The 27,945-nt window shown below is 42.5% G+C and overlaps 1 protein-coding gene across 1 annotated transcript; it reads right to left on the bottom strand.

Annotated features, from left to right (window-relative positions):
* Positions 1 to 1,672: 1,672 nt before the first annotated feature.
* On the bottom strand, positions 1,673 to 26,366 carry nol4la (nucleolar protein 4-like a). Its single transcript, XM_058643481.1, has 11 exons — positions 25,649 to 26,366; positions 15,979 to 16,134; positions 13,386 to 13,497; positions 11,767 to 11,876; positions 9,136 to 9,277; positions 8,016 to 8,308; positions 7,732 to 7,917; positions 7,017 to 7,205; positions 6,775 to 6,894; positions 5,803 to 5,992; positions 1,673 to 4,485 (listed from the first exon to the last, which is right to left on the bottom strand). The coding sequence occupies exons 1-11, from the start codon at positions 25,988 to 25,990 to the stop codon at positions 4,271 to 4,273; spliced, it is 2,055 nt and encodes a 684-aa protein (XP_058499464.1). The 5' UTR covers positions 25,991 to 26,366; the 3' UTR covers positions 1,673 to 4,270.
* Positions 26,367 to 27,945: the final 1,579 nt, after the last annotated feature.

Genomic DNA, 27,945 nt, shown 5'->3' with positions numbered 1-27,945 from the left:
AAACATCACACTTTCACTGAGTCCAAAAAACCAGAGGGGAAAATACAAAGCTTCACACAGGTTTACAGTACAAGCTCCTGCACAGAGCTACAGTCTGTCATCAGTGCAGGAGAGGCAACAACTGAAATCATATAAATAACAATAGAAGTAATACAGACCACCACCAAATTATAAGTTAAAACAGGCAAGGGCTAAAACCACTTTGAGATTTCTTTTTTTTTTTTTTTAGAAAACATTGCTGTACCCACAGAAGAAAAAAAAGGTTGAAAACATCTTTTTTTTATCACTCTTTGTACAGCTATACAGTACATTTATCTGACCACTTTAGCAAATCCACAAGCTACCAGGGCATTTTTAATCAACACCAATAGATTACATTGTCCAGTCAATACAAAGAGAAAATCAATTGGGCTTTCAAGAAGAAGAAGAGGAAACCAAAACAAAAACAACAACAACAACATGACAACAAGTGGTCGTTGTTGATCACAGTAACTCCACCAAACAGCTAAAATGTTGCTTAGCGTGTACACTTCAGACGGGATACAAATCTGCAAGCGTTTGTTGTGTGTATGGTGTTTTTTTGTGTTTTTTTTTTGTTGATAATGGGACAAGATTCAGCGTGGCATCACTGAGTTCTACGTGAGACTGTCAAGGATCTGCTATGGCAGTACAGTAACAAAACGAGCAGGTTGGAGGAGACGAGGAAGACATGTATGAGGAGTCAGCTCCCACCAACGTCTACGATCATGTCTGTTTTTGAGTCCAGAGGGATAGTTCATGAAGTGGGAGTCACCAGATAAACCAGAGGAATCAGGGTCCGAGAGTCGGGAAAGATCTGCGCTCTCTGTGTCACACTGGGTCAAGTGTGAATGAAGCTGATTTGACACGAGACGCTCATGTCTTTAGAATACAGTTTCTCTTTAAAATACTTGTGCTTTCAAATAAACTGCATCTAAAATACAGCAAATTCAGATTCATTCTCTCAACAGAACTCAAGTGTTACTTTTGAAGTTGATGGTAAACTTTTTTCTGGTTCCTGAGGGAAATAAATGTGGCTCTTTAACCAATGAGCAGGTAGTGTTTCGAACGTTTTCTTTGAGGCAGAGTAAAAGAAAAAAATAGTAAGGCTCTGGGCGGAGCAGCTAAAGTCAGACTTGGAGATCCAGTGTGTAATATTTAGGTGCGTTTATGGCCAGAAATGTATATTATTCCTGTAAGTTTGTATGTATGAGTGTTTTAATCATTTAGTTTCCTTTTACATGTACTTTAGGCAAGAGGATTTACAGTAGACCAAATGGACAAACCAGCCTAAAACAAATGCTCAGGCTCAGAAGATCAGAGTCCGTCACTGCTGTGAGTTCCCCGATGTGTTTGGGAAATGGAGGACAATCTGTACAGTCTCGCCACAGGATGTAACGTTTACAATTCTTACATATTGGACCTCTAAGTGTCACCATAAAGCCCTGTAGAGACCCTGAAGACACTTAAAATCCTAAATATTGTCTTGCACTAAAAATAAACCAGTGGTGTTCTCGCATATCTACTACATGTTCATTTTCAGCACTTATTAGGCAGTTAATGTAAACGATAATAAAAGGGAAATACTTAAAAACAGACTTAACTCTCAGAGGAGAAGACACTCTGAGGGAATCTGAGATCAATGCTGTTCTGAAACACTCCCTACACATCCTTTTCTCCACACTTTGACTTTATGTATGAGGTCAACCTCATTAAATAAAACTAGACGTTTGCTCCAGACCAGCTTCATCCTGCTAAAATCCTGAGGTAAAGGATAAGGAAAGGAAAGGCTTTCTCAGTAAAAACCTGGTTTGTCTGGGTCTCCTTCATGATAACATCCCTCACATGGACCATGCAAACCGATGAGCACCAGTCAAAGAAGAATGGAGTCGTGCTGAAAGTTGTAATAATCTAAAATAAGTTTTTTCCTTTGAAGCTGATGTTCCAAAATGAGGTAAAGACAAACTTACATCACTATGTTATGTTACCTTAGTCCTGAGCTATAAAGTGCTTCCAAACTTGCAATAGATAAGAGAATTTAAACATAAATGCAGCCCAATCTTGACATGTGGTAATAAAAATGTAAAATGGTTATTTTGAAGGATGAATCTAACTCTGACGTGAGAGCAGCCTGGTCCTATGGCGGCGGGCGACTCTGAAATAAAAACTGACTTGTGATAAAATATGATAGATTTGTGAAAATAAATACAGAAATATATCTCTCTAAACTTTGACAAATCCATAAGGTGCGAGCCGCTGGTGGCCGCTCGAAGAGTCATTGTCCTTGTTTGGAATGTTTCAGCCGACTGAATCAAATCATCGCAGACTGATGTTGTAAAAACAGTGTCACTCCACGTACACACAAAGGGGACAATCGACATACTGATACTGACAATACCAAAGCTTACAACAAAACAAAAAAAAGATAATACCCCACACACACACACACACACACACACACACACACACACACACACAGAAACACACACTTACACAAGTGTTTTTTTTGTGCCGAGTGACTCACCCTTAAAAATGTCTGTTGTGAGACTGTGCTCTAGATTTGCTTTGAGTACTCTTTGTGTGCCCTCAGTCCACACACACACACACACACATATATATACAGTACATAAACACACACACACTCAGTCACAAAAGCAGAAAGCCGGGCGAGTAAACTGTGATGCGCTTACATCTTTTTCAAAGATTGTCTCTTGCTTCTTTTTTTTCTTTTTGAAACAGTGTGATTTCAGACACAAGGTCAATGAGAACAGTGGAGATGGGAGAGAGGGAGACGGTTTGACACAGAGGGGACAATAAAGGTGGACTGATGGACCAATGGACAGACAGACAGACAGTAGAGTTTCTTTTATCTGAGCAGCCCACACCGACTCACACTGCTTCCCGCAAAAGCCACATGGACGTTATATGCCTTCATGCCATGGATGCGTGTGAGCTCTGTGTGCACTTTTAACACTTGCACAACAACCTTCACAAAAGTCACTTTAAAGTTAAAAAAAAGAAAGAAAGAAAGAAAGACGTGCAACATTAAGTCTCATTTTTCTGCCAGGTCCCATTTCCTTTTAACGTCACTCCACAGGCGACTGATCCAAGTGCCTCAGTTATGAGGTTAGCGATAAAGATCGGCGTCCACAATAAACAACAACATTGAAAGAGGCTACAATGCTGCATGGGATATTATTTCTTTTTTTTTAACAACTTGACAATTACAGCAGACGGAGGGTTTGGGTTAAAACGCCTTCAAAATGCCTTGTCATTCCAGTAAGCAGACACACGTAACTGATTATCTTCAATATTGCACCTTTTCTTTTTTTTTATCCACTTTTTAAAGTCATCTCCTGCTCGTCCCTGACAGAAGTCTGTGACCTCGATTTGCATATCAAGGTGTCTTAAAAAATCCCACATTTTTTTTTTTATCAGTGACAAATAGTCGACAAATGATGTCCGTGTTTCAAATAAATATAACTGAATATCAGATCACACTGGGCAACGAGACTTTGACTCTCAGTAACCGCATGCCTACAAATCTGGAACGCGATCCACACAACTGAGGTACAGACACAAGAATCCATTAAGGCTCACAAGACAGTGGATTTAGCAGCGACTTCGACTAAGCAAATTTTTCCATGACAAGAGATGAATTTTGAGTTACCGATGTTATAAAAAAGACTTGATTCAGAAGACAGGACCAAATCATGCCACTGCACAGGATATTTTACATTTGTGTCAAAAACAGAGACAAGATACTGACACCAAATCACTGCTATTTTCAATATTAATTTGTCCAGAAATCTACACAAATGAGCCAGCGTGGCGTTATGGACACAGCTAACCGCACACCTCTGCTACTTCCTTGTACACCAATGCTGATTTGATTTTTTTTTACCTTTTTTTTCACATAGATCTTCACTTCCTGAGACAAATGGAGGTTGAGGTGGTAAAAGGAAAATGAATGGAATGAATGGCTACAGAGAAGAGGGCACTAAGGTCAAAGTGAACCAAATGCATAAATAAACATTTTTCAGCCTGTGATATGTTCTGGCCTGTCCAAATACATAATAAACATGAGGGAGAAAAGTAAAGGTGCCATACCTACAGTATCACTGTAGCACTGCAGTATCACGTGGGTATATTTGTGTCTTTGTATAATGAAAGTCTGCCCAAGTATGTGTGACTGAGGGCGACAGGGATGGACAGGCTAAAGGAGAGGGTGTTGGCACGGTTTGGTTCAGACTCAGTTCTGCTGCAGGATCAGGTTTTCCAGCTCATCTGCTGAGCGCAGGAGGAAGGCCGCAGACTCCCGGTACCCAGCGATAAGCTGTCTCACTGCTGTGACCTCTGGAGGGCTGAGCTGAGCTGACGCTCCCCCGCCACCACCTCCCTGACCGTGACTGTTGGCGCTGGAGGTGGAGTTTGGGCAGACGGACTTCATACTCAGATCTGTGGGACCTGTGGAGACGACCGGGATGGGATTTAAGCAATTAAAACGCGCGAAAACATAGGGTCAGGAGGCATCCTTACTCTTTAAATAGGGCTGTTATTTCTCCTCTCATATCATCGAAACAAAAACAAGTGCAACATGCAATTCCAATCATAAAGGCCCATGATCAATATGATCAACATTCTGCTCATAATCCTCAAACAAACAATGTCTGCCGTAACTCTACAACAGTATATCCCGGTGCCAATCCCAGCTGACATAGGGTGAAAGGCGGGGTCACACCCTGGACGGGTCGCCAGTCCATCACAGGGCCACACAGAGACAAACAACCATCCACTCTCACTCTCACACTCACACCATTAATTTAGAGTGTCCAGTTTGCCTAATCCCCATATTTGCATGTCTTTGGACTGTGAGAAGAAACCGGAGAACCCAGAGAAAACTCACACACACACACACACACACACACACATTGTTTTAAAAATCAAACTATGTAAGGACTAAGCACCCTGGAATGTACAACAAATTCAATTCATTACAATTCAGTTTTATTTGTATAGCGCCAAATCAACAGGCACTTTAACGTAGTCAGGCAGAAACCTTACACTATTACATATTTATATATACCATATATATATGTATGTATGTATATATATATATATATATATATATATATATATATATATATATATATATAGAGAGAGAGAGAGAGAGAGAGAAAGGAAAACCTAACACACAGACCAAGCACTAGGTGTCAGTGGAGAGAAAAAACAGGAAGAAATCTCTGGCAGAACTCAAACAAAAAGAATAATTAAGAAAATTTCAGAATTCAGAATTTCAGAGAAGCAGGTATGCTAAAGAACTCTGTATCTTAAATAATATTGTATTAAATAAATTGAGATTGAATAAATAACAAATAAAAACAGTTAAAATGACTGTTTATGCAAATATCTAATGAGTCAGTCACATAGCATCAACTCATGTAGACATGGTCGAGGCGGCCCCGCTGAAGCTCAAACCAAGTATTGGTCTAAGGAAGAAAGGTGATTTAAGTGACTCTGAATGTGGCGTTATTATTGGTGCCAGAAAAGGCTGGGCCGGGATATTTCAGAAACTGCTGATTTATTGAGCATTTCATGCACAAACAAAAAAGAGAAAACATCCAGTGAGGAGCATTTTCTCCGGATAAAAATGCCTTGTTGATGCCACAACCGAGGTTTGCAGAAGAACCATTTCTGAACACACGCTACATAAACCTGAAGACCACACCAGGTGTTAATCTTGCCACTTTATTCGTTTTTCTGTGTACCTTAAATGCTCCTTACCGTTGGTTTGTGCAGCTCCAGAGTTCTGCTGGTTGCTGGCGACTGTCCCATATCCTCGCAGGTTGTAGTTGAGGCCTCCGTTGGTGTAGAGCTGGTCCTGGGCAAAAGCTGCGCTGGAAATACAAAACGCTGTCTGGGACACGGAGGTTGGGTCCTTCGAGTTGGCCTTGTCAACAGACACTGGCTCATCCTATGAGAAATGAAACTGTTTCAGCGTGGGGGCAGAATATTAAGGTGGGACACTCAAATATAAATCAAAATAAATACTATATATATGTACATCATTTAAAACGATGTATTAGTCTATGGCTGAATGCCTTTATAGGCCTTATTGAGCCTCAATAAGGCCAAACAATGCTTTAATAATGAGGTATAATATTTATATTTTCAAATAATGAATTATGATCTTTTGGGGCAAAATGTCATCGTCAGGGTTTGTTACCTTGTTGCAGTTTAGTTGATTTGATAGTTAGAATGATAGGTTGTTTTGTTTGTATTTATGTACAATAAGTGACTATTGTATCATTTTGTAAAGCTACAACAAAAGACTTTGTACATTTGTTAATGACTTAGGAAGGTAGGTGGGTAGGTAGGTAGGTAGGTAGGTAGGTCATTTTTTGCCTTCTCCTTGTTATTCCCGCTCACACACACACAAGTTCTATTTTGTTCCATTTATTCATGTGGTGCACGGTCAGACTCAGTGTTTCCCTCATGTGGCTTTACAATGTATGTAGATGGTAGAGTCTGTTGATAAATCACAGAGACACCACCCCTGTGCTCCATCTTTGTGGCCCCAAGTCCTTTGCCCACGTTAATTTTTTTCTCTTTTAGCATTATTTCAAAAGGATGGATTGGATGGTGCTCTGCTCAGAGCTGAGGGTGAAGCTATGCTCCACTGAAGCGTGGTCATTTCATCACGTTCCAAAATCCCTGCTGGGCAGATTCACAAACAGCCACTGCCAAGACATTTACCGTCGCCTGGTAGACATCGAGCCGCATCCTCTTGGCAGCGTTTCTGGTCTCACTCTCGCAGGCGGCAGCAAGGATGTTCTCAGCCATGGCAGAGGTGAGGTGAGGAGGTGTTGGTCGTATCTGGCAGCAAGGAGTCAGCAAGATTTTCACAAATCATGAACGTGAAACACTGAATTTTTTTTAGATTCATGAGTGCATGTTGTATTTTCACAGACAATGTATTAGATGGGAGGACTTTCTACCTCAAAACCTCCTTTTTTCATACGGCGACAGGATTTGAGGTAGGTGCGGATGCGCTTGCGGGAGCGCTCCTGGAACTCTGGGAACTGACGGCTACAGGATTCGATAATGGCCTGGATCTTCTCCTTGGGCTGTTTGGAGATGGGCACCATGCGGTCCAGATTCTCATCCACAAACAGACGCACAAACATCTGACAGAGGCAGGGTGAGGGGGAAGGGGGAAGAGAGGATGTAGAGCAGAAAAATGGAGAGGGGGTGCAGGGTGGAGGGAGGGAGAGAGTAAAAGAGAGAGGGAGGGAGAGGGGTGTGAGAGTTGAAAACAAAAGAGAGGAAAGGAATGGGGATGGGAGAGCATTAGAGGTAGAGAGGATAAAGAGGGAGGGGGAGGAGATGAAAAGAAGAATGTTGAAAATGGAGTCATTGCTCATACGCAGGACAGTATTTCTGGCTTTTGCTTATTCACTAATGTAATCTTTTTGTTTCCATTAGACTCAAAAATGCAAAAATAACCTTTTCACAAAATAAAAGAGAATGCTGAACATTTGGACGTGATGTTTTTTCCCCCCTCATCTTTAACATTTTACAAGTATAAAATCTGCACATGACAAAAATGGATATAATTCAAGAGGGAGACATTCAACTGAGCCACAAATATGAATGATGTGTATGAATGAAATGGTACTATACATAACTGGCTGACTATGACTGGCCACTTACATTGAAGGCTTTAAGTCTCTCCGGGTCCATACCCTCAGCATCATTAATCTTGTCGCTGTCATCGTGGTCGTCATGATCATCATCATCTTCATCGATTATCTGCGCCCGAGCAGAGGTCAAGTCCTCCACACTCATGCTCAGTTCAGTTTTCACAGAGTCATAGCTTCCTGAGCTGTAAGGAGGCGACTACACAGAGCCAGAAACAAACAAAAATAACACTGTTGTAGCTCATACACAAAGTTGTCTCTACACGAGAGAGGAGATCGTTAGATTGATGCACTCACCTTGTTGGCGTACTCTGTTTTGATGGGGTACTTCCTGTTTGTGTCTGCAGGGTAGGTGTTGGACAGCGAGCTTCCCACAGGCAACAGTCTGTCACTCAGATTGACCGGCTGCTGATCCTCTGAGGACGACGAGGACGAGGTGGCGCTGAAGTCCAGGGGAGCGCTCAAGCCGTTCTCCGTCACCTCCCCATAAGGGGCCCCGCCATCTGGGGGGTTCCCACTGGCGGCCAGTACCTCCGGCGAGGTCAGGGCCGGCAACCCGTTGGCACTGCCGCTTTCCGAGGAGTCGTCATCTGGCAGAGGGGAGGGAACAGGAGGACAGGGTTAGATATGCAGACACACTGATGAGCTGTGTGGACATTTGTCATCAGCACCATTTAGCTTTAATGTGGGTTTGTTGACTGCGATAGACACTATTTCTGTCCTGGCTGGCAGCAGAGTGGGTGTGTTACCACAGGAGGCGGGAACATCCTGCCTCATGATGTTGTGCCTTCACAAACTGTTAACCGAGTGCGAGTATTGGGGTCAACTATCAAGATAAATAAAAGTTAGAGGGGAAAAAAAAACGTGAGAATCTTACATGTCGAGAGTTTTTACAATGAACAGGGAAGGAAGTGAGGGGGGAGCTATGGGGGAAGGGAGCTTTCACTCCCTGTTGTGTGAAAATTATAGCTTTTTAACCCAGTTTATGGCCATGTACTAATTTCACATGATAATTTCTACATGTGCGAACACCTCTTTTCACTGAAACCCGGTAATTCTGCCTTTCAGCGCTTTGCCCCATTTTCAGTCCTTTCTATGGTGGCGTCTAATCTGTGAAGGTTGACATCGGCCTTTGTCCTACTTCTTTAAGCCCTCTACCCTGAGAGAGAGAGAGGGGTGCACAATGGATTGGGGCTGCGATGGTGTCCCACCCCCTGTAAGAGTGGATTTATTTGGATTAGTCCACTAAGAACAAGGCAAGCTGTTTCCTGTACAACACCATTTTTGTCCCCCACCTGTTTCATGAGGATACAGTCAAACTCCAGATGTAAATAAAACTCAAAAGATTTAAAAAAAAAACAATCAACTGCCATCAAAGATGATGATGCAGCAGCAGCAGCAGGTAATGACGTCTCACCGTCCTCTTCTTTAATGGCAGCTGTTGTGTTGCTGACTCGCTCTCCGTTAGGTGGACTGGGCTCAGGCACTGGGGGCTGCTCGGCTGCGACCCACGTGGGTTCAGTGGTGTTCATTTCCTCGCTGCTCTCCGAACTGTCATCCTGAAGAGAGACAGAAGTGACAGAGGAAGAGAGAGAGAGAGAGAGAGAGAGAGAGAGAGAGAGAGAGAGAGGATTATCAATACACTTTTTTAAACTTCAAACTTGTCTCTTTAGAGGGAGAAAAATGTGTTTTCCTATTGTCTTGTAAAGCTGTTCTGTCAAAGAAGAGTTTTAAAGTTTGTTTTCAAACAACACTATTGAGGCCCTTTGTGAACTTAAAGTGATTTTGTCACTGGCATTGTTCCTGCTGTAATGGCTGGGGAAAAATAATCCTTTCCTGAATCCATTTCAGTGTAAGTGATGGCAAAAGGAGTAATGAGTAAGGAATAATAACATCTTCACTTACAGAGTACTTGTACAAAACAATGTACAAAGTGCTTAACAGTGCAAACATTTAAATAAAAAAACAATAAAAATGCAAAATAAATAAAATCGTCCAGTGAGGTCAAATTGTCAGCAAACTAAGTAATGTATTTTAATTTATTTTAATGTGCTTTTATTGTGGTTTTAGGTCCTGTTTTTAGTCTAGTCTAGTGCTGTTTTGTCGCCTGTAATTGTAAGACAATTTTCCACTTCGGTACACAATAACAATTTATTCTGTTCTATTCTATTTTTAAACCGTGTACTGTTACTTATCAGGTAAAATCACATCACACACTTCCAAATACAAAAGAGATACAAGTGTGAAGGCACTGACTCAGACTGTCGTACATCCTCAGGCAGGTGTGTATAATAAGTCCATATAATAATATCACTTCAACTTCAGCTGAAGGTTAGATTAAAGGGAAATTTCTTTGGATTCTGACAGTTAATAAAATGCACTGACAAACACAGAAACCTTGGACTTTCCCTGTTCAGTAATATACCTTTTGAAGCACTGCTCTTTTTTACTGTGTTACAGAGAGAGACCTTAAAGACGCCTGTCGTAGCACACTACAAATGTGAGTAAACCAGAAGAGCTGAGGATTAGACTAAAAGGACAGAGGAAGTAATCTCACAAACTACCCAAAGGCTGTGCTAAAGCCTCCCAGAGTCCAGAACATGTTAAGGTAACGTGGAAGGTGACTTCACTTGGCATTCATGCAGCGCTGCGTCATGTGTCAGCTGGCATCTCAGTCACGGGAGGCAAGACTATGACTGTGGGATGGGGACGGGGCAGAATTACATCTCATTCCTCCACACACGAGCACACAAACAGGCCTAAACTCCTGGGAATATGCAGCCGTCCCTCTGTAAGAGGTTTGAGGGAGACCAAAATGCTCAGTGACAGCTCTATTAGGCACCAAGTGAGCCATGGAGCATTAAAGAGAGTGAGAGAGGGAGCGACAGAAATAGAGAAGGAGAGGAAGAGAGTCTCTCTAATTACATTTTCTAAGTAGTTAGAAATATAGCATCATTAATGTCTGTGTGTAAAAAAAGAAAAAAAATATACTTGAAAAAGTTGGAGGATCTACTTTGAAAATTCAGCAGAAATTAAAAAAAAAATAGATTAGAATAAAAACGGTGAAAAGAAATTTGAGTTTTATATTTATATTTTTGAGTTTCTGGGTGTGTCTAGAGACAGAAAATACATTTATTCACTATGTTATGATATTGTAAGGACAGAGGATCATTGGTTTTAGTCCCTTTATGGTGGTGTGTGAACAACAAGGCCTGTATCCAAACTAAACATCACAATAAAGTCAGAGTTTGATTAAAAAAAAAAAGACTGTATCTTGTTTCAAAGAGAAATTCAAGGATGGTTGAGCTCTGCAAAGCAACACGCACAAGACGAATTGTGACTGTGAGCTCTGCAAACAACCAGATAAAGATTCCACATTTGTCAACAGAAGAAAACCTGCTGCTCTGTTAAAGCAGCCGCTGCTCTGAAAACACTGCAGCAAAGATATGGAACAAATTACCAGAGCGCTGAAATCACCCCGGCTCGTGGTTAATTATTAAATCATTGCCCATTTCGTTCTCAGTTTGCAGTCTGCACACACACACGCAGATGTGACCAACACTCTGAGTATTTGTTAATTTGTACTCACCCACAAATCACAACCTGGGTCATTGTTCCGGATAATCCTAATTATGCGCGAGTGAGGTCTGTGTTATCATCATGAAGTAGCGCTCAGCCCCTGCACTTTAGTGACAGGGGCTTGTGAGTGCTACTGTCACAGCTACACAGGGGAGTGGTCTCACACATGACGTCACTCTGTGCACAAGCTTTACTAATCCTCCTCTGACACTCATCTCCTCCTCCAAGGCCAGAAGAGGACTAGTTAAAGAAAGTTAAGGAGATGATCCCTACATCCTAACGATGAGATAAGAAAGAAAGAAAAATAAACGCAGGACACTCTTGTATACAGTTATGGTCTATTTGGGAAAGTGTAACAGTGGCAGATTTAATGGGAAATGAAGGGGTTTAATTCATTTATCAGGAGGCCTTGTTTCTATGCCCAAACTTCACAAACATTTATTGTCTACTTGCAGGAGGAGACACTTACCCTTTCTGTGGTTGTCATGCACTGCAGTTTCATTTGTTTCAGGTAGGTGGCAGTAAGTGGCATATTGTAATCAATGAGGTCTGGGGCCAAAGAAGTTGGTCTGTCATTTTCTGAAAAAGCAGAAAAAAGAAAACATTGAAAACACAACAAGTATGAAACATTAAACACTTAGATTAGGAATTTAGAAACACTTCAGCTGGGGGTGTTTGAGGTGCTTTTACTGTAAATACCATTTGATTGAATTATTGCTAAATTTATTTCAATAATCTGTGTATATACTTTGTGAATAATCTGAATAATCTGGCAGCTACATTAACAAATGCACACTTTACATTTCCAGTTTAATTTCTAAAGTAAGATACATTTTGAGTACAAAATACTTTAAGTGAAGTTTTGTTTATGCAGTACCTTCACTTTTAATGGAATACTTTGAATTATGCATTTGCCAAAACCCAGACGGTGATACAAGTAATAAAGAGAGACATTAAATGTGAATCGTAAATAAACTCAAATGAATAATAACAACACTTAAAAAATATGTATATGTGCTCTTATTTAGACTTAATTATCGTTAAATTCACGACGTTGTGTTGTGCACATGACATTACAACAAAAAATAATATTTATGAAATGGTGGTTAATGTCACAACTGTGCCATCATTAACAATCAGCAATGAAAATATGCCAAATTGGCATTTATCATTTTCCATTTGCATTGTCGTTAAAAGTTAAAAGCCTTTTTAGTTAGAGTTTATTCAGTAATGTGTGTTTTTTTCCCCTAATCTTTTTCTAATCAATGCACAGCAGAGATTATCGTATCCTTTGAAAGTGTAAGAAAGTGAAAATAAATATTTCAGCAGTGTCTGAAATAAAAGCGGTAGGCATCAAAGAACACAAGTTGTCAGCCAAACTGACTTTAAAGCCGTTGTTTTCGATTGGTTCTCACTTTCAGGTTGAAAAATCTGTTCTGCTCCATGCTATAGAATTTGGATTAGGATTAAAACGGGACAGAGCACCAATAAACCAGCATAACTTCTATAATGGCTTTGTTTTTTTTCCTGAATCACTCTTTAAGAAGTTCTTATCTAATCACAGAACAACAAACTATTGCAAGCTGAGCAGAAGTGCAGCAACATCCTGCAAAAGGAACTGAAACAATGTAATTGAGAGTTGGGTGTAGTCTCCACACTGGCCACTAGAGGGATTATGTGATCATTTTAGTGTCTCCCAGAGACGCAGGCCTCTTGAGTCTTTGTTACATCATGTTAGTGATGGATATACATACAATATGTTTTATTAATGATAAAAAAAAAACTCTTCAAAGTGCAAAACAAACAAACTACGGTTTACCGGGTTTATCATTCAATTAAATATCTATTTGAAAAAAAAACAAAGATTGTTAATAAATGTAATGATGAATTTTTTCCCCCTAAATGATTTATTAGAAGACTGATTGGTTAATAAAATCCCAGCATGCAACTCAACATAGTAATTAACCCTTCTCTGTGTCAGTATGTCAAATGGAACATGCTCTTAAAGGTTGATTTCCAAAATAGCATATCAGTTAATGATGTCTGCAGATTGAGTGAGCGATCCACGGGTCAGATGTGTGTCGTTACCTTTGAACTCTGCAGTGCTGGGGTTGATGTGCATCCTCTTCTGACACTCTCCACAGCTCATTAGGAACCGCGTCACCGCCTCTCTGGGCAGGAAGGCGTAGGTCTCAGCTATCTGTGTCAGGGGAGGGAGCGGAGGAGACTGGGTTTAAAAAAGAAAGACTCAGGATGTGGCTGAATTCAAACTGTGTGCAGGTGTACACATGTTGGTATTTGTTCCACATGCATGCATGAAAGTTAGGAGTCGGTGATAATGTGTTATCTTGACGTGGCATGGGCAGGAATCCTCCCTGTGGGCAATTGCTCCTGCTTTTGGATGGCCTAATTCCAGCTCCGGGCCTCTGCACATTTCTGCTTTAGTGCTTTAAAGAAGCAGCGATGTTCATCTTTTTCATGTTCATTTCTTTTCCTGCTCTCTTAGGTTGCAGTCAACCTGTAGCTACACCTCTCTTGCTCCCTCTCTCCTTCTCTCACTCTCTCTCATGTTCAGCGTTCCTCTGTTTGTCTCTCCGCTGCTATGCCATCCTCTCCCCTTCTCGCCCCCTCTGGCGTTTCCCTGTAAAGTGCAACCTTCATGTGACCATGGAGAGGCAGCAGGGGTGCCCACCCCCACCGGCCCACTACCACCATCACCAATGCCACAGCTTCCTATCCCCTTTGCCCCCACCCATCATGGACCCTTGAGGCAGCTGAGAGGGAAAGGCCACCCAGAGGAGCATGCACCTCCCAGAAGGCCACAGTGACAGTTCCATATTATGCCCTGCCCCAGTGATGCTGCCTCCTCAAAAGGGTACACTCTATGAGACGTGACAGGACCTCACTACAGGGCAGGGGGAATTTGGCTCTATGACTATTTTTTTCACCTCTGCGGGGGAGGGAGGACAGCAGGAGTACCAAAGTCCTGCAAAACCCCCTCAACACTGATTGATTGTATATGTGAAAACATAAAGTTTCAACTTGTATTGTTGCATATATTTACAATATAGAGATATTCGTATGTCATGGTTGCAGTAGTGCAGAAGAAACAAATATGCATACCAAAAACAAGAATATACAGTAACAGTGGTGTATAAATACTAAGTAGTGTAGCTTAAAGTGCAGATTGACAGATTGCCACACAGTGCAAAAGTGTGTAAATGTTCAGTAGAAAATGTAATAAATAAATATATATATACATACATATATATATGTATGTATGTATATATATATATATATATATATATATACATATACATATATACATATACATATACACATATACATATACATATGTATATACATTAATGTGAAGGATAGCGGCACAGTGAAGGTCGTAAAGGATGGATTTTTTCCAAAATATAGTGTTTTAGGGCTTCAAAAATGTCGGTTTCATGTGGATATAATTTGCGTATTCTCCTAAACTTGTGGTTGTGGGCCCTGACTCCCAACACAGATGAACACAAAGCCTCTCAGTTTGTCGAGACACTATCACACCCACAGCTGAGACCACACATTTGTTTACATCTCCAAACAAAGAGACTGTATTTAAAACATTAATAATAATGACACAAAGTAGGCACTGTTGTTTAAAAAAGCAACTCATTTGTCTAATTTGTAAACCTGGTTGGTCTTTTTATGTTCCCCTGGTATTTCCTGAGCGCTACAATCATTTTTATATACAGTCTATGTCTTTAAACTTTGAACCTCTGCTGGGATTCCTTAAAACCAAAGAAAAGGAGAATATTTGGACACACATGGTAAATGCATGCTCACAATACAAAGTTTATACAGATGCAAGGTCTTCATCATGGAAACATCCATTAGAGTAACATAGACATAGAGTCCGAAGTGGCCCCCAGTGAGAACATCTACATTTGAACTTTTGTATTGTAAACCCTCTAAGACAACTCTGCGATGTTGTACTTACTCAGCCGTGCTTTGTGCTAATGTTGGTTGGTGGTATTGCATTTGGTCTGACTGACAGACCACATGTGTTTATACACAGTTTGTCCCGTCCTATGTGTTCTTCTGTAGGAAAGCGTGCAGCTGCAGGTGGAGTTCTTGTTTGTTTTGAAGACACATGAGTAGGTTCTGTCTTTGTTTATATACAGGGGAGGCCAATATTTTGGTTCAGAAACAAAATATGCTACTGACTTGAAATTGTATACAGCCGTTCAGGGTTTCTCAGAGGATGACTCCTAATGAATTTCTCTGCAGCCATTAGTCAAAATTCTACTTGATTTTTTACTGTTGTTGGATCTGAGACTATATAATTATAATTTAACAATTATGCACATTCCCCATGACATTCACCATTGTTTCCTGCTAGTGGTGGTGTTTAATGGCAGGTGTTCTGCTGTCTTCCTCTCGATTTAATCATCCATTACCCCTTTCAAGAATGACAGGGGTCATGTTAAACATGAGCAGAGTGAGTGTATTAGTAGACTGGTATCTGACATCTATGTTTTTCTGATGAAGGGAGCTGATGAAGTTATTTATGTGCAAGACTTTTCCTTTTCAATGCTATTGTCTTGTTATACATACACCTGTGTACCACTCAGCTTTTACTATAGATACAGAAATAGATTTACTGTAAAGATTCTCAGCGTTTACGCACCGCTTTGTAGGTCTTCTTTTGGCCTGCGTGTTTGGGTGCTCTGCCGGGGTCGGCACCCATCTCCACATGCATGGCATAGATGATGTCAAAGAAGTCTTCAACCACAGCTACACGCTTCAGGGAGGAGTTGTCTTGGGCCGAATTCCCATCCGAACACTGAAAGACGAGAGAGAGATGGACTGGAGTTTAGTTTAATGTCCCACCCACTCAGGCTCACAGGGGTGAGAGGTTTGCATCATCTACAGTAGAGAAACATTGAATATTAAATCTGGAAAATACAGATTCCTGCATCCATGAGTTATGGGTCAGGTGGTTACAGACACCGCACCAGGTGTTGGGTCCAGCCCTCCTCCTGCAGTCATGGAGGTGGTGGAGTCTCACCCCCTGGCTGGGTCGGCAACCATCACCCCATGTCTCTGTCAAGCTTAAAAATAACATCTCCAACATTGTACAAGAACAACAGTCCCTCCTATCACCACCTCTGGCAGCCATTCTGCCTCCCATACTGCTGACCCTGTCGCCATAGAAACTACCACTGATTTCTCCCGGGCAGGTGTGCTGGGCAAAGGGTCATGTGACACACCATAGAAGTGGGATTGCCAGGACAACAGCCTCCATCCACAGCACCACATGGGGCTGTCCTCTTTTTTTCCCCTCTTCTACCTCCATGTTTTTTTTTTTTCTACAAGTAACTCTTTCATTCCCTCACCACGAAGCAGTCAACACTTTGCCTTTTCCACGAGATCTTATCATTATATTCCAGCACCTGCTGTTATTTTCAATGTAAAGTGTCTCAGCAACCATAAAATGGAACTAATGGATTTGGAGTTTTTAATTAGTTTTTTTTTGAGAGTCCACTTCCTCCACGCGCATACGGGACATGCTCTGACATTTTATGGGGATTGGGTTCTAGATGGGGAGTGATCTTTTCCCTGTTTGTGTGAGTGGAGGATCCCGAGTTCAAAAAGTTGTCCCCCTGGCACTGAGGTATCACACTTTCCCCCCTCCTCTCCCTGACATTTCTGCACAGATTCTGAGAGCTGACATTTCATTTTCCCCAACTGTGTACTCTCTCCTGCCTCCATCTCTCTATCCCCCCTTCTCTGTCCCTTCTTCCTTTCTGTCTTTCTTTCTTTCTCTCCTCCCTCCTCGTCTTTCTCCTTGCTCCTGCTCTCCCAAGTGCGAGGTAATGATCGTTGCCATGGCAACTAAAGCCAGCTCACAGAGCGGGTTTGTTTTAATCCGGCCCCTCTCTCCCTCTCTCTCTCTCTCCCTCTCTCGCCACTCTCCCTTGTCAACATGGGCTAAATGTAATGATAATAAATGAAATAATAGTGATCCCCCTCCTCTTCATCACAGCTGTAATCTATCGCAGTATCATCATCATTCCCCAGGTGACATCACCACCACCACCGCTGCTGCTGCTGCTGCTGCTTGGGACAATGGTGTCAGGTCCATTCACACTGGATTTAGATAATCTCATACAACTGTGGGGTGTGCAGAGCACCCACACGGCTGCTGCATTCTCCACTGAATTCTACCCCAACAAAATATCCAGCATACACACCGGGGATTCCAACACAAAACAGCCATTGCAGACCAAGCTTGGCTAATTCTGCTGCAAACAATATTTGATGTAACCATAATTTATTTTTGTCACTTGTGATAAGGTACAACTCTCTGAACGTAAAACATCTTTAAATGTCAAAAACCCATAAAGATATAATGTAAAGTGATTTTTATTTATCATATTTGAGAAGCTGGAGGAAGGGACTGTTTGTCATGTTTACGTTAACAATGATTAATGTTTAAAGAATGATCGAAACCAGACTAATTGTTGCAGCTTTACTTTCTTGTATTGCAATGATTGGACAATTGATTCCTTAATTGGCAAGTGATTAATTGTGAGTGTCATATGTAAAGAGAACATTCCACCCACTCTGAGGTTAAAGTTTCTCTAAAGTGGCAATTTGACACTTTTCAGTATCATAACGGATTGAAAACAGAGTATTTTTAGATGTTGGGGCTGCTGGTTTTATGTAAAACTGCTCTTGCAACCTCTAAAGGAAATGGTATGTGATGATTGGAGCTCCCTCAGATTGCAATAATCTATCTGCAACGATGTGAGCCGGTCCTCTTATTGTAGGTGTCACTACAAACGTGCATGGTCAGTAATTACTATGTGATTATTATACTGTAATTGTTGAATGTATTGATGTGTTGGATTTAAATTATATTAACATTGTCTCAAGACTGCCTTACAGATGACATGGCACATCTCAAGGGCTAAAACCTTACACAAATAATACAAACACATTATTTTGGGACATTCTTCCTATTTTCTGATGTTATTTACACAAAGTGTTTAATCAGTGACAATTCAGTTTATTGCTAATTGTGAAGCTAACAGTGCTAATCCTTGTGTTAAAGCTATGGTGCACTGGATGTGGTGGTGAAGTTGCATATTATTGCACATCAACCTCACTTTCCAAGCATATGGTGGCCTTTAGGTGGCAATAAACAACAACATTTCTCAGTGTTTGTTTTGGTTGCACATGTTGGGATCTCTTCTCATCGTAAATCTGATGAGCTAATTCTCCTTTAAACAAAAGCACAACTGTTCATTTCTAGTGATAGTTAGTTCCAAAGTGGCGGCCAATCGTGACGTCACACCTGCGAATCTGAATGACCATTTTGAAGCCTCAAGATTTGCGGTTTGACACCAACACAAACACCAACTGTAACCAGGCTCCTAGTGGACGACAACACTAGCTGTCAGTCACGCTGGTGTCCACTCAAGCGTGCCATTATTTGTCTTGTATTTGTCTTGTATTGTCCTCTAACACAATCTAGAATATTGACACCATGTTCTATTGAAGAAGAGCCAAAACTATGGTTACACAGTATATTCTTACTTCCCGGTTAGCTTCAACCAGCAAACCGAAACCGTCCACTTTCTATACACAGAGATTCCTCTAAAATCCTACACACTGGACCTTGTCTTCCATTAGCCACCACATCAGTCCATTACCTGAAGGCCTACTTGGGCTCCTAGACAAAGATAAGCTTTATTTTCCAAACACCAGCCAACTTGGAGGTAAACATTCACATCTAAACACAGCATTGTGTGTATTTGTATTTTATGTTCACTACATGTCTTCCAGGTGGAGTCTGTAGCTGAGGCATCTCAGAGGAGAACAGCTGTTGATGTTTGGTCTCACGTCAACAGCATGCCATTTTAAAGAGCAAAGGAGACATGTCAGCATCCCTAATCACCACCAATGCTGCAAAACTCTCGCCCCATCTTCTTCCCTTTTCTCCCATCTCTCCATTTTTCTAATCCTGTAGGACTTTGCTCTCCCCAGCCACTGTACAACCAGCCCCCATCCCCTCTGCGTGCTCTCCCTGTCCCGCACCAAACCGCTCTGTTGCTAGGAGACTGGAGGGGTTGAGTCGACTGCCCCCACCCCCGCTGGCAGTCACACAAACACACTGTAGCAGGGAGTCACTGAGGGGAGAGAGAGGAGCAGTCCTGCACTCAGGCAGGTCAGGAGGAGGAGGAGGAGGAGGAGGAGGAGGACGACAAGGAAGAGGAAGAGGAAGAGGAAGAGGAGGGGTGGGGTTCACTGGAAGCAGCTGGGTCACAAAGACAAACCGGCAAAGACAGAAACAGATGCATCACGCAAGAAATTAGCGCCACGGCTGAGGAGATGAACATGAATAAAATCTGAAATGTGTTTGCTTAGCATTGTAGTTAACTTTTAAACTCCATGGCTGCACAGTAAGTAGCTTAAGTTGTGACAGTAGTGATGGGTGCTGAGTCCCCCTCTCTATCTGTGTGTGTGTGTGTGTGTGTACAAGATGGCTGTGTCAACAGTACTCATGACTCAGATTATCTCACTGCAGATGTGACAACAGGTCATCTTTTAAAGCCCCATCTTCCCTCTGTAAATCTATCAACTGGTTAATGGCACATAAATGGGACAACCCTTGCTTTTTCTCTCTCTCTCTCTCTCACTCTCTTTTTCTGACAACACAAGGGAAGATGATCACTACTAAAAAATTGTCTTCATATTGTGCCATTTTTGTCAAGAGAGATTAATCCCCCCCCCACACACACATTATATTTACTTTCTTTTCACCATAATTTTTTTAATCTCTGCCTTCATTCATGAAGCTCTGTCATTAAATCTACATTAGGTTCTCCAGGATCTGCCCCTCTGTCTGATGTCCAAGTGTGTGTGTGTGTGTGTGTGTCTTTTTCCCTTGGCTGCTCCCATGATGAACATTATTTGATAGAGTGTGTGACATCCCCAATATCCCACTGAGCCAGAGACACTGACAGTCCCACTGGTCCGGCAAACTGACACTGTTGACGTTCCAGTCACTGACTCAGAATGGTATGTAAATGACTTGCACATACATCATCACATCCCAGAGTCCATTTCGTCAATTTCAGGCTATTACCATACTGTCCCAGTTGGTTAAATGTTGGCCTTGCAAAAGTATTAAAATGACAGTAGTGGTGTGGTCGGAAGATTATCGCCATCTTAAAGACTCGCTCACTCTCTTTCTCTCTGTGTGTGTGTGTGTGTGTGTGTGTGTGTGTGTGTGTGTGTGTGTGATGTGCGCGGAGCAGAACTCAGACTATCTCCCACACAGGGGGGAGGCCCCCGGGCCAGTTAAAAATGGTGTTAATTTCTCCTCCTATGGGAAAGCAAAGAACGGTCTCTCCATGGCAACAGAGAGGGTGCTGAAGGGAGGAAACACAGAGCAAGCGATCAGCAACCCCCTCTTTGTACGTGCACACATCCATGTCCAAAGTACAACATATGTACAACGTGGGCTTCGCAGCCCCCCCCCCTTTCTTTTTTTTACACTAAGTCACAGTAAAATATTAACATCTTGAGACAATAAATACTGACATGAACTAATTTCTCCGTTTTAAAAACATAACAATAACGTGTTCCGTAGCCTCAGACCAACACGTCTCCACCTTTAGACTCTCTAACAGGATGAAACCTGAAGTCCTACGGCGGCACACGAGACACGGTTCAGGTATAATTTCTCTGTCGCTCTGATGTCGAATGAGTCGAGAACAGTCGGATGATTCCTGTCTGGGGTGGGGATCATTTGCAGTTTGAACCCATGAGCGTAAACTCATATGTTGCCCCTTATAAGGAGGGGGGGGGACAAAAAGCATCAGACAAAAGCACTGGAGATTCGGTACGCGGAAATAGCATTAATGCAAATGCTGCTGGATAATAGGGCCAGTATTCTTTTGACTCTGTGGCCCTTCCACAAAAGAGGAGCTCTCTGGGGAAATGTGGACTAATTAATCAGATAATAATGATGATGTTCCTCTTCCCAGCTGATGGTGAGGCAAAATGATCCCAGGCCAATTTTCTACGGATTAGAAGTGGTTTACGGTTTCTCTATACGCAAGGAGAGGACGTCCCGAGAAAGACGAACACAACAGTCTGGGGGAGTGATGTTCACTGTATGTCACTGTAATGCTTCAAATGCATTCATTATCCTCATTAATCAATTCATTGCTTTGTCAATACAATTCCAATTAAAAAGGCATTTTCAGTGTCTACAGTCCAAATGTGGAATTGAAAATGCTCATTATACTGCTTATGGAAAAGGCAGAAATTTAAATAGAGTTTGTAGTAGTCGGATGGTTGATTCATTGATTTGTTGATTGTAAAATAGTTTGCAACTATTTTACTAATAGTTTTGATGTTTGTTTGTTTTTGTTTTTTTAAATACTCTCTGGTTATAATTCATAGTTCATATTTCCTGTATCTAAAATCTCTTGGATCTGAATGGGACACTTGTATTGGTTGAGGCCCTTGTTTCCAGTGAATACAATTTTTTTGATCAGCTTATTATTTTTAGCTTTAGGAGAGTGGTTTTGGACTCTTTGTGTAAGTTAGGTTAAAGGTGTTAATCAGATTCATGATGTGTGACAGCACATCACAGAATCATGATGTAGGGCAGCTACTGTATGTGAACTCTCTGTGAAAGCATGCCCTGTAACAACCTGGTTGTGAGAGATGTACAAAGATATTTACAGATTTCAGTTGGCATGGCAACTGAAAGCGACAGTTTGCACTATTAAAACATTTTCTGTTTCAGCATCTCCTTTCAGACTGGCTGCACTCTGACTCTGTTCGTCTCGGGGAGTGCTCGGGCTCGTGCGGTGTGCAATTCTGTGGTGCATCTCTGTGTCTGTTTCTGGTCCTATCCCCCCTCCTCCTCTGTGGCGTCCTCTAATCAGGACATAATGAGAGCTAAACGAGGTTGCAACGTGGATGCTCTGAACACTGCGAAGACTCTGGGTTGTGCAGAAAGAGGGTGAGACGGCATGGGCAGGAGGACAGAGACGGACAGAAAGCACAGAAAGGAAATCATTCTGTGTCCGGCTTGAAAAGAGGCATCGACACTGAGCCTTTACTACTGTGCCCGCTCTTTCTGCCTGGCTACACACTGAAGTCTCCTTGTCTGCTTCACTGACACATAGAAGAGACCTTCTCTGTCTGCACATCAGCCACCACCATCCATCCCTACCCCCACCCAGCCTGCCCCCTGTACAGAAACTTGGCACACCCTGGGAGCAGCTGCAGCGGGGGCTTCCAATGCTCATGCTCCAGAGACACACCCCCGACCCTGCAGCCGTGGGAGGAGGCACTGACCGTTGTGTGTATTTGTGTGTATGTCACTTTTCCAGCGGCCCAGGACAGACTATTTATAAAACTATCAAAGTCAGGCTGAATCCAAAGTCATGATACGACAGTCACGTGCACATAAACCGGTCGATCTTTGGCATCTGACTCATTGTTAGAAGCAGCTTGCGGTGGCTGGTGTTTTTGTTTGTAGTTTAAATTTCCCAAGTGGAGCTGAGTCAAGGAGAGGGTTTTCCCACTGCCGCACAATATTAGCCACGAAGCATGTGCTCCCGTGAGCTGTGCACTTAATCAGCAGGGACGTTGCTTTTCTCTGCCTCTCCTCTGTGATATCAGCTCAGCACCTAAAGACACCACAGTGTCCTGAAGATAACGGAAGTGATAAACACACGTGTCAGTTTATTAGGTACAGCTCAAGCAACAGTGCAGTCTAGCAGTCCTGAAATAAATCTTACCTGCATATGGTTTATCATCTGTCAGTGGAAAGGTAGTTTTATTTAATCAATCAATTTGTTTTGTTTTGTTTTGTTTTATTATTTATAAAACTAGAAGAGCTGTAGAGCAAAACAACAAAATTACAGAGTGCTCCCCCCACGGCAAAACTAACCAAACAAACAACCCAATTACCGGATATAAAAGTGGCTACAAGTGCTCCAATAGATATAAAAGTATGAAAGTATTAGAGCTTCTACTAATTATATTCATAATCAATCAATCGTTTGGTCCATAAAATGTCAGAAAATGTTTCTCAAACCTGAAAATAATAATATTCTCAAAAGTCTAACCAAAATTATTCAGTTTTAATGATTTCTTTGTTATATGGAACAAAGAGACCAGAAAATATTCACTCATTCAATTTAAGAAGCTGGAAAATCTGAAAACTTGTTTTGATTCATCGATGATCAAAAAATAGTTAACGATTAATTTAGTAATCCATTAATTAATCGATGGATCGTGTACATTTTTCAGCCGAAGAAAGGCCTATTTTATAAAAGAAAATAAATAAGGTAGTTATGTTGACTTAAAAATCTCAAGAGTATTCAATATTGCAAAGTTCATCTCACAAAAATGGCTATGTATTAAAATCACAACCTCTCAGAAACAGTCTCAAGGCAGGACAGACTGTGATGTCTGTGAGCAGCATAATTCAAAAAATAAACAATGGATTTTGATTTTGAAAAATGTTGGGACGTAAGTTATGTCCCATGAAAGAAATGATTGGATTTTCGCTGGTGATCTGTATATCACTAACATTTCAAGATTTCAGATACCGTCTGCACCTGAAGAGAAAGATCACACCTGCACCTGAAACATAATATAGAGCGGAGATTAGCGGACCTTTGTGAAGACACTTGGCCTTAAAATCTAAATTGTGCTTCCACACAGGTGTAGCACCTGTTGCGGGCCCATCACTGTTCTAGTGAAATCAAAGGATTCGCTCTGTAATCGGTGCCAATATCTCCTGCACAAAATGTGTTCCTGCTCTTTGTGGTCAAGAGAGTCTCGATCTGTCCCAGCAGCAGGTCAGGTGTTAGTGGGTGGGGGTGGGGGGTGGGGGCATCTTCCCCTGAGAACGCTTATTTAAAATGGTGGTTGTCTCCTTGCCGGCACAGCAGCAGGCCCAATAACGCCACACAGAGACGCGCAGAGAGTTCGTCGTGTGTATGTTTTATCCCCTGTTGCAAAAGAATAATGTGTGTGGTTTTAACCTCTTTAATCTCGGTCATAACACGAAAGCGTGCGCAGGTGAAGTCAGAGCGCTGACTCCGGGGCGTGTGTGTGTCTCCATCAGTCCCGTGCAGACCCTTTTGTTTCCGCCACAGCCCCTCACGTGATGTGGTCCCCAATTACGCACAGCTGCCCTCTTTCAAATGTAGATTTTTTTTTGTGTTTTTTTTTAATGATTTAAATATTGTACATTTGTTTCTCCCTTTGCACAGTCTCTCATATAAAGAAAGCTCGGTGTAGGAACGCGCACAATGAGCTAAAAATGCAGCAGCAGAGACGGAGACAGTCAGACCATCCTGGACTGTACAGGTGTTGCCAGAGCAACGAGTGCCTGCGATCCGCATCCTGCCCAGGACAATGAAAAGTGGGGTGAAAACACTCACTGACTGCACACAATGGGTTTCTTTTTTTTTTCCTAGAAACATAATTACAATTGTGTATTTTGGAGGCCAACATTTGCTTTTCTTATAGTAAGAGCAATGAAAATGTTGCCAGCGCGCGCGCGGACACGGACCCTTTTTTTGCTCTTTACACGGGACAGTGACGGCGCGTGCTCCTTTTGTCGAGTCTGTAACAATCAAACCCGCTGAGCTTCTCAGCAGAAAATGTGTCATCTGTCATATTATGTAATTTAAAGTCCACGTTACGGGCCGTGCTTCCCCCCTCCGGGACCGCACCGGACATTCCCGACCCACCATCATCACCACTAACATGCCGTTGCATCCACGCGCGCGCGCGCGCACATACACAGACACAGACACACACACACACACAACACCACTACACCAGGTTACACGAGACCTTAAAACGACACTGTTCACACACACAAAAATAAAAATGTTGTCACTATAGTCAAATGAGCTCTCGTGCTCTCCCTCTCTCTCGCGCGCCACTGACAGGACTTCAACCTCACTGCCGAGATCGCTATGCACGATACCTTCAACCACTGCGATTGCCAGGAGGCACCGGCGTTGCTATGGCAGCAAGGGATGAGACGTACAGGGGCTGTTCTGGTTGGGATGTGGACAAAGTGAATCTTTAACAGGCGTGAGGAGGATGAAGAGGGCGAGTCGGGACCATCACACACTAACAAGTTTTCATTTTATTCATGTGACAGGTGCATGTGTGTGTGTGTGCAGCCCGATATAATGACAACTTAAGAGGCGATATAGGCGGCAACGGGACATCTCGTGCGCGTATACACGCACACACAAACACAACCACGGGGACGCACATACATACACACACTTTACCGTTGACTTGACCGGTACATATAGGACGGGTTTCCCTGGAGCCCCTTTCTTGTTGTGCTCTCCCAGAACGTTGGTCCCGACCTGAAATCCTTTGGACTTCACCCAAAATTTGAATTTGGCGTTGATGTGGCTGTTGTCGACGTAGACGCCGTCCGACTCGTCGTTCTGCAACAGTGTCTGCATGATTTTATTGTATTTTCGCCGGGTTACCGTCTTTGTTTTACCGGAGTCTCCATAAGTCCGGAGACACCAGTCCTGAAATTCACTGAACATCTCCGCCTCCAACACGACCGGACTCCGGCTCCTTTTTGAGACATCCACGCACGCCTTTTTCGTTGCCATCTCTCTCTCTCTCTCTCTCTCTCTTGCTCTCTCTCGCGCTCCCTCTCTCTCTGTCTGTCTGAACCCGTTCAAACAGCCCTGGCTAATAAAGAACACACTTGAACGGGTCGATGTTCCTCCTCTCTGGTCCACCGCTGTCCCGCGTCCTGGAGGGCTTGGTTTCAGGTTCTGGGACGCTGTGCTCCCCGTGGATTCTCAGCAGAAGTGACCCGGACAGCAGCAGCAGCAGCAGCAGCACACCTGTTTGCAGAGAGAGAGCCAGTGCTGTCCCGAACCGCAGCGGTGAGAAAAAAAATGTCACTTCCTCACATCATCCGCTGAGGAGCAGAGAGGGGGGCTGTCCTATGCTGAGCGGGCATCTCCCACCTGTGCGTAAAACCCTCTCCACTGAGGCACACGACGAAAAAAAAAACCCCACACAGTCCTCGCTTAACAACAAAGAAGACAGACACAAGCGTGGAATCACGTCGCTCTCAGTTTTTATCGCCCTACTTTTCTAACAGACAACACTATTTTCGGATGCAGGTTGCTCAAACATTTATAAAAATTAAAAAAAGAAAGAAAGCGCAAAGATGCGCACGATGTCCTCCCGGGTTGCCACATATCCGATCAACATGCGCCATTCCTGCTCCTCCTCACACCTGTTTGAATGAGATTTGCACGTTCTTCTATCCCATAGAAAACACGCTCATAATCTGCATTTCACTAACTGACTTAAACTGCAGCAGAGTCTGGGGTTATCAGGTGACACAGAGAGGAAGAGTGAGGCAGAATGTATTGTGTTAAAAACACTGATAACACAATGAATATGTGTGTGGCCGGTGATCTAACTAGAACAAAAGAAATGTGGGTAAAAGTCTCAATGTCCTTCAATTAGGAATGTGTTTATATTCATACCTAACTCACTGGGACGTTTGTGTCTATATAAACTGCACACACTTAACCCCTGGTGTGTAGTTTTATCCCAGTTCTGCTTTCATTGTGTGTGTGTGTGTGTGTGTGTGTGTGTGTGTGTGTGTCATAGTTAGGTTATAAGGTTAGGGTTAGGCATTCACTGGTTAGGGTTAAGGTTAGGGATGACACTTTGATTATAGGCTGTCCAAATGAATGGAAGTCAATACAGTTTCCTAAGAAGAATAGTTGCACAAACCTCTGTGTGTGTGTATGTGCGAGAGAGAGAGAGAGAGAGATTCCTCCTGGCCTGTGCATTACAGGCCCATGCTGGCGGTGGCTGCTGTTGCCATGACAGCAGCTCAGCAGTGTCTCCGGCCATGCAGAGGGTGAGTGGGATGCCCCATCCTCATCTCTCCATCCTGACTCAAACAATGATATGTTGGACACAAACCCCGCCCCCACCTCACCTGAATGACAAACAGGAAAACACATGTGTTTGTGTTTCTGTACTGTATGTGTGTGTGTGTGTGTGTGGTCGGGCCCTTTGAGAGCTGTTTGGTTTCATGTCATTTCATCATTTGGTCTCCTGTCTCAGGACTGGCCTGCATGTGATCCTTATCCATCCCTCAAGGGAGGAAACATGTCCACACTTTTATTCTGAAAGTTTCAGTCTCAGACACAAATCTGTTGTCGCTGCAAACGAGACTCATCTGCAACGAAAACTTTTATCCCTGTGTTTTACCTTGTGAATTCTTCGTGATTAAGCACTGGGTAAAGCAGTGAAAGTAAATAACAAACACTACCATTGAACTGTCAAAATAGTTGTACAAAATAGTTTTTAACACAAATGTTTGTCTTGAAACTACCTTGGGACCTGCCCAGTTAAGCCACATCATCAGAAATCATGCTTAAACATGAGTTAATTCACAATAATGCTCTTACAACACACTGTGAATAGAGTATAAAGCATTATTTTGATTTTCCTGATAATACACAGACACAGAAGGACAGAGAGACGTTTGTGCATCATCCCAGGACACTACATTGACTTCCATTAATGA

The sequence above is a fragment of the Solea solea genome, chromosome 11 (genome assembly GCF_958295425.1).
Source record: "Solea solea chromosome 11, fSolSol10.1, whole genome shotgun sequence".
In the NCBI taxonomy this organism is placed as follows: Eukaryota; Metazoa; Chordata; class Actinopteri; order Pleuronectiformes; family Soleidae; genus Solea; species Solea solea.
The sequence above is the reverse complement of the archived record's forward strand: the minus strand, read 5'-3'. Positions and strand labels throughout refer to the sequence as shown.

Excerpts from the sequence above, each read along its gene's own strand:
- nol4la (XM_058643481.1), bottom strand. The coding sequence starts at position 25,990 with ATGGCAACGAAAAAGGCGTGCGTGGATGTCTCAAAAAGGAGCCGGAGT. Across the intron at positions 13,498-15,978 it reads AAAAGAAGACCTACAAAGCG|ATAGCTGAGACCTACGCCTT; the intron begins GTGCGTAAACGC and ends CCCCTGACACAG. Across the intron at positions 9,278-11,766 it reads GCATGACAACCACAGAAAGG|GATGACAGTTCGGAGAGCAG; the intron begins GTAAGTGTCTCC and ends GTCTCTCTTCAG.